The sequence below is a fragment of the Bombina bombina genome, chromosome 3 (genome assembly GCF_027579735.1).
Source record: "Bombina bombina isolate aBomBom1 chromosome 3, aBomBom1.pri, whole genome shotgun sequence".
Classification (NCBI taxonomy): Eukaryota; Metazoa; Chordata; class Amphibia; order Anura; family Bombinatoridae; genus Bombina; species Bombina bombina.
The window spans coordinates 115975451-115991295 of NC_069501.1; the positions used below are offsets into that span (position 1 = coordinate 115975451).

Below are 15845 nucleotides of genomic sequence, written 5' to 3' on the forward strand. Positions count from 1 at the left end.
TACCCTTCTTAGGCATAGACAATCTCCCAGATTCATGTGTTCATATTTAATATGTTGTCTGAATATATATATATATATATATATATATATATATATATATATATATATATATATTAATTTGAGTATCTTAAACTACATGAAAATTAGGCATAATTCCTTTATCTGAGATCTAGTTTCCCATGTCATGCAGAGACTTGAAACGCCAGCTCGTCTGGGATGAGAATGTATATTTTAACTCAGCAGGGACAATTTAACACCTAGAAGAGATGAGCTACATATTTTGAGAATGGTTGTATATTCCATTATTCTTATAGACGGACCGTCTGTTCCTTACATGGGACCTGTGAGTTTTATTATTCGTCCTGGGCAGGAAACCAATTTATATATATATCTCAGGGCTCCATATGTTAACATTTACTTTGAAGTGGCCCACTTGCCTTATTTATACAACTGTCTAAATCCTTTGTTCTCTCCTGTGTAATTTTGCATATCGAGTGGGGGAGGATTGAATTTTGATGTATAGTCAGCCAGGCATCTAATGCCTCATGACCTCAGAATTGCAATACACAGAATGTGTCCAGTAATAAAATAAGCATTTTCAAATATAATATTTGATAGATTGTATACTTATTTTATCTTATTATATATATATATATATATATATATATATATATATATATATATATATGTATTATCTACTGACATTCACAGATACCTTGACATTAATTTATAGCATTTAGTAGGCCTTAATCACCTTCAATTCCAGTCCCTCATTCCTCCCAGAAGGTAGCACCCCCAAACAAGTGGTATCCCCAGGTGCCTCATCAACTTGTTGACAACATACTTAAAGGGCGACTTGATATCCTGCAACCTACTAGATCGGCAAACATTTTAAGAAGCACTGGACTGGGGCTCAATTCTGGTCCAGTGTTCAGTTCCAGGAGCTTGGCGAGGTTTTGCCAGCCCTACAGCGTTTACTACATCTCCTTGACAAAATATGCAGTCATGCACAATGTAGATTACTTAAAGTATTGTAGATATCTTAAAAGGGATTTATTGTTGCTTGCTGTATTTATTATTTCAAACAAAAATGTATATTTGAAAATATATATTTATGTTTAAAATATTAGCAAGTATTAAATACCTTTTACTCTATAGATATATACAATACTTTAAACAATCTGCTCGATTGACACTCCTTTTAAGAAGCGCCGGACTGGAGCTCAATTCTGGTCCGGCTCTCATTTCCCGGAAGGTTTTCCCGGCCCTTCAACGGTCGGCCGATGGCATTTAGTGCATCTCTGTGACACATAATTGAAACATTGTTTATAATTTTAGTGACATAGCTCCGATAGTTATGATGGGGAGGTTTACTATTTAGTATAGTTTATTATAGTCAGGTATTTTTCAGACAGTAGGCAGTATTAGAGATTTAGCTGGGCATTCCAGGGGTGTGTAGGTTAGGTGTGACGTAGGTGTAGGTGGTCAGGGGGAGTTAGCTGATAGGTGCAGGCGGAGTGAATGTTATATCTGACGTAGGTGCAGGCAGTAGGTGGGAGGTAGTGAGGCGGTGCAGGGGGAGTGTAGGTTAGATGTGACGTAGGTATAGGCTTCAGAGGGAGTTAGCAAGGCGTGCTAGTGGGAGTAGGCTGCACTTTACTTTGAACATATCGACACCAGTGCGATATGTTTGAATTAGTGAAGTGCAGGAAACGAGGAGAATAGTGGCCATGTTTATCTAATTGCCTGAGGTAGTTAGTGTAGGTGTAATACAACTTAGGTCCCGCAGGCAATATTTAGAGAGTGCCTACATGTAGACATGTAGCCATGTAGGCACACTTCAAACAGAGACCCCCCCCGCTGCAGCAATGATGCAGGTGGTGATGTCACGCTCCCATTGACTTCTATTTAAAAAAGTGCTCGCCGGCACTGCTAGGCCACATCCCTTTTTCTCTGGGCCATAGGGTTTTTTCCAACAACAAAAAATGGCTGATGTTCACTTTGACTGCCACATCCCTATCCTAGGTGAAAAAGTGGATTGGACAAACCTCTTTGACATTTAAAGGGGCAGTAAACTTACAAACTAATGTTATATAATTCTGCACATAGTGCAGCTTTATACATTAAATTATTGCAAAGAAACTATATGTAAAAGCAACTTTTACCAAAACGCGGCTCTTTACTCTACTGAGCGGGTCTGGTTTTTCCACAGCGTGCCCGGTCGCGCCATTAAAATTAATGTAGTTCGCTCCCGCTCTGGTCTAGTAGCAGGAGCGAGCTACATTCATTTTAATGTCGCGACCGGGCACACTGTGACTAGACAGTGTTGCCGGATGCGCTGTGGAAAAACCAGACACGCTCTTTGCAATAATTTAATGTATAAAGCTGCCGGTAAGCTAATGTTATATAATTCTGCACATAGTGCAGAATTATATAACATTAGTTTGTAAGTTTACTGCCCCTTTAATGCTTGACTTGCTGGCCCTCACATCAGTCTCATAGAGTAATGCTCTGTCGGGATTGGACAGGGGAGTTGTACTCATAAATGGTCAGACCACCTGTACATCACTGCAAATTAATGAGCTGATATCTGCCACCTCTTTTATTTGTGCTAATAGGGCGAACAAAAACTAAACAAATGTGAATAATAAATATGAAAATTTTCGTTATTCGCCCATTTCGGTCCCATTTTCATTAGTCAGCTCAAAATTCGGATGAATACCTATTTGTCCAAAGACCAATGCACCACATCTACGTAAGGACTGTACATTATAAATTCTAAGGCCTAGATTTGGAGTTTGGCGGTAGCCGTGAAAACCAGCGTTAGAGGCTCCTAACGCTGGTTTTAGGCTACCGCCGGTATTTGGAGTCAGTCAGGAAAGGGTCTAACGCTCACTTTTCAGCCGCAACTTTTCCATACCGCAGATCCCCTTACGTCAATTGCGTATCCTATCTTTTCAATGGGATCTTCCTAACTCCGGTATTTAGAGTCGTGTCTGAAGTGAGCGTTAGAATTCTAACGACAAAACTCCAGCCGCAGAAAAAAGTCAGTAGTTAAGAGCTTTCTGGGCTAACGCCGGTTCATAAAGCTCTTAACTACTGTGCTCTAAAGTACACTAACACCCATAAACTACCTATGTACCCCTAAACCGAGGTCCCCCCACATCGCCGCCACTCGATTAAATTTTTTTAACCCCTAATCTGCCGACCGCCACCTGCGTTATCCTTATGTACCCCTAATCTGCTGCCCCTAACACCGCCGACCCCTGTATTATATTTATTAACCCCTAACCTACCCTCCACAATGTCGCCGCCAGCTACCTACAATAATTAACCCCTAATCTGCCGACCGCAAAGCGCCGCTACTTACGTTATCCTTATGTACCCCTAATCTGCTGCCCCTAACACCGCCGACCCCTATATTATATTTATTAACCCCAAATCTGCCCCCCACAACGTCGCCTCCACCTGCCTACACTTATTAACCCCTAATCTGCCGAGCGGACCGCACCGCTATTATAATAAAGTTATTAACCCCTAATCCGCCTCACTAACCCTATAATAAATAGTATTAACCCCTAATCTGCCCTCCCTAACATCGCCGACACCTAACTTCAAACATTAACCCCTAATCTGCCGACTGGAGCTCACCGCTATTCTAATAAATGTATTAACCCCTAAAGCTAAGTCTAACCCTAACACTAACACCCCCTAAGTTAAATATAATTTAAATCTAACGAAATAAATTAACTCTTATTAAATAAATTATTCCTATTTAAAGCTAAATACTTACCTGTAAAATAAATCCTAATATAGCTACAATATAAATTATATTTATATTATAGCTATTTTAGGATTTATATTTATTTTACAGGTAACTTTGTATTTATTTTAACCAGGTACAATAGCTAAAATAGTTAAAATAATTACAAAATTACCTGTAAAATAAATCCTAACCTAAGTTACAATTAAACCTAACACTACACTATCAATAAATTAATTAAATAAAATACCTACAATTACCTACAATTAAACCTAACACTACACTATAAATAAATTAATTAAATACAATATCTACAAATAAATACAATGAAATAAACTAACTAAAGTACAAAAAATAAAAAAGAACTAAGTTACAAAAAATAAAAAAATATTTACAAACATCAGAAAATATTACAACAATTTTAAACTAATTACACCTACTCTAAGCCCCCTAATAAAATAACAAAGACCCCCAAAATAAAAAAATGCCCTATCCTATTCTAAATTACTAAAGTTCAAAGCTCTTTTACCTTACCAGCCCTGAACAGGGCCCTTTGCGGGGCATGCCCCAAAGAATTCAGCTCTTTTGCCTGTAAAAAAAACACATACAATACCCCCCCCAACATTACAACCCACCACCCACATACCCCTAATCTAACCCAAACCCCCCTTAAATAAACCTAACACTAAGCCCCTGAAGATCTTCCTACCTTATCTTCACCATACCAGGTTCACCGATCGATCCAGAAGAGCTCCTCCTATGTCCTGATCCAAGCCCAAGCGGGGGGCTGAAGATGTCCATGATCCGGCTGAAGTCATCATCCAAGCAGGAGCTGAAGAGGTCCATGATTCCATCAGCCAATCAGAATCAAGTTCAATCCGATTGGCTGATCTGATCAGCCAATCAGATTGAGCTCGCATTCTATTGGCTGATCGGAACAGCCAATAGAATGCAAGCTCAATCTGATTGGCTGATCGGATCAGCCAATCGGATTGAACTTGATTCTGATTGGCTGATTCCATCAGCCAATCAGAATTTTCCTACCTTAATTCCGATTGGCTGATAGAATCCTATCAGCCAATCGGAATTCGAGGGACGCCATCTTGGATGACGTCCCTTAAAGGAGCCTTCATTCGTCGGTAGTCCGTCGGGCCAGCAGGATGTTCCGCGTCGGAGGTCTGCAAGATGGATCCGGAAGAAAGAAGATTGAAGATGCCATTGATAGAAGACTTCAGCCAGATCATGGACCTCTTCAGCTCCCGCTTGGATGATGACTTCAGCCGGATCATGGACCTCTTCAGCTCCCGCTTGGATGATGACTTCAGCCGGATCATGGACATCTTCAGCCCCCCGCTTGGGCTTGGATCAGGACATAGGAGGAGCTCTTCTGGATCGATCGGTGAACCTGGTATGGTGAAGATAAGGTAGGAAGATCTTCAGGGGCTTAGTGTTAGGTTTATTTAAGGGGGGTTTGGGTTAGATTAGGGGTATGTGGGTGGTGGGTTGCAATGTTGGGGGGGTATTGTATGTGTTTTTTTTACAGGCAAAAGAGCTGAATTCTTTGGGGCATGCCCCGCAAAGGGCCCTGTTCAGGGCTGGTAAGGTAAAAGAGCTTTGAACTTTAGTAATTTAGAATAGGATAGGGCATTTTTTTATTTTGGGGGTCTTTGTTATTTTATTAGGGGGCTTAGAGTAGGTGTAATTAGTTTAAAATTGTTGTAATATTTTTCTGATGTTTGTAAATATTTTTTTATTTTTTGTAACTTAGTTCTTTTTTATTTTTTGTACTTTAGTTAGTTTATTTCATTGTATTTATTTGTAGATATTGTATTTAATTAATTTATTGATAGTGTAGTGTTAGGTTTAATTGTAGGTAATTGTAGGTATTTTATTTAATTAATTTATTGATAGTGTAGTGTTAGGTTTAATTGTAACTTAGGTTAGGATTTATTTTACAGGTAATTTTGTAATTGTTTTAACTATTTTAGCTATTGTACCTGGTTAAAATAAATACAAAGTTACCTGTAAAATAAATATAAATCCTAAAATAGCTATAATATAAATATAATTTATATTGTAGCTATATTAGAATTTATTTTACAGGTAAGTATTTAGCTTTAAATAGGAATAATTTATTTAATAAGAGTTAATTTATTTCGTTAGATTTAAATTATATTTAATTTAGGGGGTGTTAGTATTAGGGTTAGACTTAGCTTTAGGGGTTAATACATTTATTAGAATAGCGGTGAGCTCCAGTCGGCAGATTAGGGGTTAATGTTTGAAGTTAGGTGTCGGCGATGTTAGGGAGGGCAGATTAGGGGTTAATACTATTTATTATAGGGTTAGTGAGGCGGATTAGGGGTTAATAACTTTATTATAATAGCGGTGCGGTCCGCTCGGCAGATTAGGGGTTAATAGTGTAGGCAGGTGGAGACGACGTTGTGGGCGGCAGATTAGGGGTTAATAAATATAATATAGGGGTCGGCGATGTTAGGGCAGCAGATTAGGGGTACATAGGGATAATGTAAGTAGCGGCGGTTTACGGAGCGGCAGATTAGGGGTTAATAATAATATGCAGGGGTCAGCGATAGCGGGGGCGGCAGATTAGGGGTTAATAAGTGTAAGGTTAGGGGTGTTTAGACTCGGGGTACATGTTAGAGTGTTAGGTGCAGACGTAGGAAGTGTTTCCCCATAGCAAACAATGGGGCTGCGTTAGGAGCTGAACGCAGCTTTTTTGCAGGTGTTAGATTTTTTTTCAGCCCAAACAGCCCCATTGTTTTCTATGGGGGAATCGTGCACGAGCACGTTTTTTAAGCTGGCCGCTTCCGTAAGCAACTCTGGTATCGAGAGTTGCAGTGGCGTTAAATATGCTCTACGCTCCTTTTTTGGAGCCTAACGCAGCCATTCTGTGGACTCTCAATACCAGAGTTATTTAAAAGGTGCGGCCAGAAAAAAGCCAGCGTTAGCTACGCGGGTCGTTACCGACAAAACTCTAAATCTAGCCGTAAATGAGCAATGCACATATGTGCCTAGCAAAATGTTTACTTCTAAGAGAATAAGCTGCCTGTTTTTTCTTCATAATAAACTTACAAAATAATTTCTCATATTTTCAGTTGTCTTCCCTCCTCTTGCTATTGTTTGTCTTCCAGTTGCCTCTCTGCCAGCTGTAGTTGTACCTATTTTGATCTCTCCTCTACACATCGACATTTCCAAATGTATTTATTAGCGCATAGAAGATTAATTTCTTATTAGCTGGGCGTCGTTATTAGTTTTATTTCTATCCGCTAGGTGTCACTAGTTTATTTCTGCGCATCTTTGATTGTATCTATTTACTCCTCCTGCCGCCAGAGGCCGCTGCTGCTGTTCTGTTCACTAGTTGTCTGTGTTCCGCCACTATAGTCTCTGTGTCTGCATCTCTAGCCCTGAGCTCGTTGTGTCGCCGGTGTCTAAGTCGCTGACTCGTTATGTTTCGTAAGGTACGGCGGGTTAATGTGAGGAAACGCAATGATTCCGAGGATGAAGAACGGGACGTCGAACATATGATGTCTGCGGCGGAGGCTGAGCTTTTCCTACCAGAGTCCCCGGAACAATACTTCGAATCCTTGGGCCTTTCGCAACTCGATAATGGGCAGATTCCGTATCCAGCAACGAAAATTAATCGAGAGAATAAACCGATTGTGCCCAAGGCCAGTCTGCTCAGCTTCCAAGACGAGGAGGAAGGTAATTACTGTGGGTGGGGGGGTTGGTGCTTTGGATGGGGGTCTATCTTGCCGGGGTCTAGAGGTGTTTGTGAGTTTCCTGGTGGTAGTGTGCAATCAGTGCCGCTTTGTGTCCGATGGAGTTCAGTGCCAGCCTGTTTATGCAGGGATGGGTGTACCGTGTCACCTTTCTCTTAAAAGTGGGGGATGCCAGCATGCTTTTGTGGAGATATTGCCAGCATGCCCACTTTTCTGCTTGCCTGGAGGGATAGAACTGGTACCAGTATAGCCGAACTAAGTGGTGGTGGAGGATGAGAAACTGCCAGTCTTTAAAGCCTTCCTACATGGACGTAGGACTTGAGTGCCAGCCTGTCTGGAATGGTGGAGGGGATGAATGCCTGCCTGCTTGTCTTGAAGGCGTGCCCACCTATCTTGAAAGGTGTTTGGGGGGGATTGTGTCCACCTATCTGTAAAGGTGTTTGGGGGGGATTGTGTCCACCTATCTGTAAAGGTGTTTGGGGGGGATTGTGTCCACCTATCTGTAAAGGTGTTTGGGGGGGATTGTGTCCACCTATCTGTAAAGGTGTTTGGGGGGGATTGTGTCCACCTATCTGTAAAGGTGTTTGGGGGGGATTGTGTCCACCTATCTGTAAAGGTGTTTGGGGGGGATTGTGTCCACCTATCTGTAAAGGTGTTTGGGGGGGATTGTGTCCACCTATCTGTAAAGGTGTTTGGGGGGGATTGTGTCCACCTATCTGTAAAGGTGTTTGGGGGGGATCGTGCCTACCTGTCTGTAAAGGTGTTAGGGGGGGATCGTGCCCACCTGTCTGTAAAGGTGTTAGGGGGGGATCGTGCCCACCTGTCTGTAAAGGTGTTTGGGGGGATCGTGCCCACCTGTCTGTAAAGGTGTTTGGGGGGATCGTGCCCACTTGTCTGGAAAAGTGTTGGGGGATTGTGCCCACCTGTCTGGAAAAGTGTTGGGGGATTGTGCCCACCTGTCTGGAAAGGTGTTGGGGGATTGTGCCCACCTGTCTGGAAAGGTGTTGGGGGATTGTGCCCACCTGTCTGGAAAGGTGTTGGGGGATTGTGCCCACCTGTCTGGAAAGGTGTTGGGGGATTGTGCCCACCTGTCTGGAAAAGTGTTGGGGGATTGTGCCCACCTGTCTGGAAAAGTGTTGGGGGATTGTGCCCACCTGTCTGGAAAAGTGTTGGGGGATTGTGCCCACCTGTCTGGAAAAGTGTTGGGGGATCGTGCCCACCTGTCTGGAAAGGTGTTGGGGGATTGTGCCCACCTGTCTGGAAAGGTGTTGGGGGATCGTGCCCAGGGGCAAAACTACAGGGGGTGCAGAGTTCGCAGGTGCGACTGGGCCCCTGAGGGTGGGGGCCCAGATAAAAAAAAATAAAAAATTTTTTTGTATATGTACAGTGTGTGTGTATGTGTATGTGTGTATATATATATATATATATATATATATATATATATATATATATATATATATATATATATATATATATATTCTTTTATAAAAAAACATTAACATATCACTGCCTGCACTGATATCATGTGAGTGTGACATAACTACAGGGGTTAGTGTTTCTGTTTTACATTGGTGTTTGTGTGTGTGTTTGTATGTATGTGACTGTGTGTGTTTGTGTGTATTTATGCATGTATGTGTGTATGTTTGTGGAACCAGCAAATTACAGACCTTGTTACTACAGCATGGGGGGGCAGGGGGTAAACAGTGTCACTATACAGTACCACTATATACAGTATGGGGGGTGGACCATGTCTCTGACTTCTATGGTCACTTTATAAAGTACTGGGCGGGTAGGGTCAGGCCAGCCATCTCACCGGCAGATTACAGACTGTTTCACTAACTTACTATATACAGTACTGGGGGTTAAATAGTGTGTATGTGTGTGTATGTATATATATATATATATATATATATATATATATATATATATATATATATATATATATATATATATATATATATATACACAGTAATAGGGGGTCAGACCATCTTACAGACCGTGGGCACAGGGTACCTCCTTTTGCAGACATGTAATCTGATGAATCTCACAATTTTTTTCTGTGTTAAATGTAAAAAAAAAAAAAATATGTATTCACATTTTTTGGAGGGGGCGGTGGGGGGCACTTCTTAGATTCTTGCACCTGGGCCCTGTGGTTTCTAGTTACTCCTCTGATCGTGCCCTCCTGTCTGGAAAGGTGTTGGGGGATCGTGCCCACCTGTTTTGAAAGTTGTTTGTTTGTTTTTTTTGTTTAGTTTTTTTACATTTCTTAAAAAAAAATTAAAAATACCCTTTTTTGTCCTGTAGAATCACATTAAAGGGATATTAAACTGAAAATTGAATTCCCTATAAAATGTGAAATTATGCATACCTAAATCCACAATTTAATCATGGAAAGTGTGGACTTTCCACTCCCATCAGGCTGGAGTGCAAATAAAAAAAAAAAAGGTGGGGGGAAGCAATGTGTATGTTAAAGTAGATTTTCTTTCGTGGTTGCATTTTCTGCGATATCATTAAATATACAAAATACTGCAGATATCAAATTCTGCACTTCTGATATATACCACATATGAACACTGCATATCAGTTAATAGATTTACATTTCAAATATATATATATATATATATATATATATATATATATATATATATATATATATATATATATATATATATATATATATATATATATATATATATATATATATATATATATATATACATACTTGAAAAAATATAACCATAGTTTACTAGTTGGGTAGAAAATTTATTAGTCTAAAGAGGAAAATGTACTTGTCCGCTTGCTTAGTGTTAAAAAGGAAAAAAAAGCCAAATTTTTCACTTGTCCATGGAAATGACTTGCTTATCAGGGACTAGTTGACTAATGGACATTTGCAACCATATATGTGTATGTATATCACACACACATTAATAGGATATACTCCAGCTTCCCTGGGAGCAGTGGGAAAAAACATGATTTTGTGTTTATATTACAGTAAAGGGGCAAAATAAATGAATATATACTGCAAAGTATTTTTCTCACATAATTAAGTATTTTATGGGGATTTTGAATGTTATATTTAAAAATAAATACAATATCAAGCAAGTGGTGCACACAACATATGGAGATGGAGGCCAATAAAAAACAAGTTTCTTGTAATCCTCGCTTTTGGTTTATGTATATTCCACTTAACCCTGTTATGCCATTAGGACTTCCATTCCGTCCTAACTGCGCTGGGCTTTAACGCCGTTTTAAAAGGCATGGCATGTCCAACTGTCTACAGCATCCTGCAGCTTTCCCCCATTGACCTAGGCAAGGATCAGCCGGGGGGGGGGGGGGGGGGGGCTGTGATGTGAACACTATTATTCCACCACAAAGGGGTTAATCAGTATCAACCCAGATGTAGACAGTCTAATTCCGTTCTGAATATTTTTTTTTTAATTCTATCTGAGATATTGTATAGGGCTCTCATGAAGTTCATCTCTAAAATCATTTGTTTGTGTTTAGAAGAAACAACAAAATAAACTTTATGGCAGAACAAGATTCTTTACAACTTATTTAAAGGGAAATTAAACTGCCTGGCACAACTACCCTAGAATGGTTAATATTCACTATGTTATTGCATTTCATCCTGTTCCTGCAGCTCTCTTCAAATCCGCTCTACTGTATCAATATCTTGAAGGTACTCGATACTGAAGCTCTGCCTCTCTGTACTAGGGGCTGCCATCTTGGAGCGCATGTATTCTCATAGTCTGTGACCAAAGCGGTGCACACTCCCAGATCTTTTTTGTGTAATGTGCTTCAAGGGACATTAAACCCAATTTTTTTCTTCCATGATTCAGATGGAGAATACCATTTTAATTGCTTCATTCTCTTGATATTCTTTCCTGAAAAGCATATCTAGATAGGCTCAGTAGCTTCTGATTGGTGGCTGCACATAGATGCCTCATGTGATTGGCTCACCCATGTGCACTGCTATTTGTTTATCAAAAGATATCTATAGAATGAAGCAAATTAGATAATAGATGTAAATTGGAATGTTGTTTTAAATTGTATTTTCTATCTGAGTCATGAAAGAATTTTTTTGGGTTTAATGTCCCTTTAAGGTTAAAGGGGCATGACACCCACATTTTTTTCTTTCATGATTTAGAAAGAGAATGCATTTTTAAACGTCTTTCTAAATTACTTCTATTATCTAATTTGTGTTATTCTCTTGATATTCTTTGCTGAAAAGCATATCTAGATATGCTCAGCAGCTGCTGGTTGGTTGCTGCACATAGAAGCCTCATGTGATTGGCTCACCCATGTGCATTGCTTTTTCTTCAGATAAGGATAGTGGCCCTTTAAGATGCACAATATAAAACAAGCTATACGTTTCTGCTGTGCCTGCAATAATGTACATTATTGTTGAGTGATTTGTTTTTACATGTTTTTTTGTGTAACTGTAAAACTAAAAAAAACAAAATAAAAAAACAATGTAAAGCATACACAATGTATCGTGCATTTTATACAGCTGTAAAAATAAGTGGAGACTATTACTGATCAGTGAGTTTGCACTGCTTCTGTCATAGGCCGCATTCGGGCAGCACTCCAAGTGAACTGGGACTCGCTTGGAGCGTTTTCTTAATACTTGCAAGTGAGAGGCTGGGTGTTTTTTGAGCGCTCTGCTGACGTAAGTCCCAGCACAATTATTAGCGTCTATTAAGTAAATGTGTAAAGTTATAGCGGTTTAGCACATACACACAATTAAACTGTCAGCATTCATCTAGAGCGCCTGATGCGCATTTCGCCACGTCCGTGAGAAAGCCACGGACGTGGCGAAATGCGCATCAGGCGCTCTAGATGAATGCTGACAGTTTAATTGTGTGTGTGTGTGCTAAACCGCTATAACTTTACACATTTGCTTAATAGACGCTAATAATTCAGTACTCCTACCAGGCTATTAAGCCTTTCATTTGGCTCTTACATTAGACCTTTTTATTACGGTAATCATTGTCTAACTCTAATGTGTACTATATTGTATGGGACTCTGACAAGTGAATGTACCGCTCCAGTATTGCACTAGCTAGATAATTCTCGTGTGAGGTCAATCCTCTTTTTCAGATTAGTTTTTTGTGCAATCCGCGAGCGTGTTATGGTGCTTCCTTGTCTGACTTCTGAGTCTTTATATTGGCTCATTTCACAGACCTGTACATAGATAGGTATGATTGTTTAACTTAATTTTGTGCTATGATATATAGTGAGTGACTTTGACAAATGCTAACATCGTTCAAGCATTGCACATATTAGATAATTTTGCGGAAGTCTATCTTCCTTCTCAGATCAGTATTTGTGCAATTTACTAGCACTCCAAGGTGCTTTCTTATTTGATTTACCACTTTACATACTCCGTATGGCCAATACTTGGCACTTCAGCATTCATCAATTATTTTAACTGGTTTTATATACACCTCATTGAGTGAATGTTTGTCACTATTATTATACATATTTTTACTTTATAATTATTAAAAGTTATGTTTTATTAGATATACCCTAGTCCTGCACATCCACTCCTATAGAGAATTATCCTTAATAGTTCCACTTGAGTGCTCTGTTATATCCATTTTTTCTCTCTACATTTTTCAATCCAAAAAATTATAAATACGTCAGAGATAAAAATGTTTATTTTCGTTGTAGATGGCTATATATATATATATATATATATATATATATATATATATAATATGTATGTGTGTGTGTGTAAGTGTGTATATATATATATATATATATATATATTCAATGTAAATATTTGCATAGGAAATTAGTACATCTAGGCAAGTATCCCCTCTTGCTTTCCCTCAGAAATTCTTAATATACAATGTTTCCAATGCACAAGAGAATTGTGGGTAAGATATGCAAATTCTCAGTTTTTTTGCTTCAAAAATACTGTTTTGACACAGCGATCCTTTTTAACAGGATTATGGCAGCAAACCAGAAATCACTCACTAGACAAGCCTGTTTCGTTTGAGGGAAGTCAGCCTTAGTAAAGGGAAGTCTGCTTTTAAAGCAGGCTAAAAGTGAGTCGTGAACCTTGTTTGCATATCTCACCCAGAATCCTTTGCTGCATTGGAAACAATGTTATCAGTTTCTGTGGGGGAAAAGCAAGTCTTCTGACTTGTCTAGATTTGTAAATAGTTTACACAATGAGTTATTTTCTCTACATTTTGTATTTACTGGAGGATTTTAAACTCACTTTTCGTCTTCCCATAATTTTAATTGCTGTTGTGTGTGTATATGTGTATGTATGTATATATGTTATGTATGTATATGTATGTATATATATATATATATATATATATATATATGTATATATATATATATATATATATATATATATATATATATATATATATATATATATATATATATATATATATATATAAAATATTTGTATATATATGTGTGTGTGTATATATATATATATATATATATATATACTTATATATATACACTCATATATACACTCACAGTATGTATATATATATATATATGTGTGTGTATGTATGTATGTGTGTGTGTGTATATATATATATATATATATATATATATATATATATATATATATATATATATATATATATATATATATATATATAATGTGTCTACACACTCCTGTTAAAATGTCAGGTTTCTGTGATGTAAAAAAATTAGACATAGATAAATCATTTCAGAACTTTTTCCACCTTTAATGTGACCTATAAACTACACAACTCAATTGAAAAATAAACTGAAATATTTAAGGTGGAGGGAGGTAAAGAAGAAGAAAAAACTAAAATAATGTGGTTGCATAAGTGGGGATGTAGCTGTGTTCAGAATTAAGCAATCACATTCAAAACCATCATAAATAAGTCATCACACACCTGCCATAATTTAAAGTGCCTCTGATTAACCCTGAATAAAGTTCAGCTGTTCTAGTAGGTCTTTCCTTACATTTTCTTAGTCGCGTCCTACACAAAAGCCATGGTCCGCAGAGAACTTCCAAAGCATCAGAGGGATCTCATTGTTAAAATGTATCAGTCAGGAGAAGGGTACAAAAGAATTTCCAAGGCATTAGATATACTATCAAGTGGAGAATATATGGCACAACAATGACATCACCAAGAACTGGATGTCCCTCCAAAATTGATGAAAAGACGAGAAGAAAACTGGTCTGGGAGGCTACCAAGAGGCCTACAGCAACATTAAAGAAGCTACAGGAATATCTGGCAAGTACTGGCTGTGTGGTACATGCGACAACAATCTCCCGTATTCTTCATATGTTTATGCTTTGGGGTAGACGGCAAGACGGAAGCCTTTTATACGAATAAAAACGTTCAAGCCCAGCTAAATTTAGCAAAAACACATCTGAAGTTTTCCAAAAGCATGTGAGAAAAGGTGTTATGGTCTGATGAAACCAAGGTTGAACTTTTTGGCAATAATTCCAAAAGATATGTTTGGCGCAAAAACAACACTGCACATCACCAAAAGAACACCATACCCACAGTGAAGCATGGTGGTTGTAGCATCATGCGTTGGGTCTGTTTGTTTTTCTTCAGCTGAAACTGAGGCCTTATTCAAGGTAGAGGGAATTATGAACAGTTCCAAATCCCAGTCAATATTGGCACAAAACCTTCAGGCTTCTGCTAGAAAGCTGAACATGAAGAGGAACTTCATCTTTCAGCATAACGACCCAAAGCATACATCCAAATCAACAAAGGAATGGCTTTACCAGAAGAAGATTAAAGTTTTGGAATGGCCCAGCCAGAGCCCAGACCTGAATCCAATCAAAAATCTGTGGGGTGATCTGAAGAGGGCTGTGCACAGGAGATTCCCTTGCAATCTAACAGATTTGGAGTGTTTTTGCAAAGGAGAGTGGGCAAATCTTGCCAAGTCAAGATGTGCCATGCTGATACTCATACCCAAAAAGACTGAGTGCTGTAATAAAATCAAAAGGTGCTCCAACAAAGTATTAGTTTAAGGGTGTGCACACTTATGCAACCATATTACTTTATTTTTTTTATTTTTACTTCCCTTCACCTAAAATATTTCAGTCTGTTTTTCAATTGAGTTGCATAGTTTATAGGTCACATTAGAGGTGGATAAAGTTCTGAAATGATTTATCTTTGTCTCATTTTTTTACATCACAGAAACCTGCCATTTTAACAGGGATGTGTAGACTTTTTATATCCACTGTGTATGTGTAATGTGTGTATGTGTAATATATATGTGTGTATATATATATATATATATATATATATATATATATATATATATATATATATATATATATATATATATATATATATATATATATATATATAATGTTGTAA

General features: G+C 38.3%; 1 protein-coding gene across 1 annotated transcript in view; it reads left to right on the plus strand.

The window, feature by feature from the left end:
- Positions 1-7169: 7169 nt before the first annotated feature.
- The window catches only part of LOC128652957 (PAX3- and PAX7-binding protein 1), a 60388-nt gene continuing 51712 nt past the window's right edge, over positions 7170-15845 (plus strand). Inside the window, exon 1 of the mRNA XM_053705968.1 lies at positions 7170-7483. Coding sequence (XP_053561943.1) covers positions 7228-7483 — 256 coding nt within the window. The 5' untranslated portion in view covers positions 7170-7227. The remainder of the gene's footprint in view (positions 7484-15845) is intronic.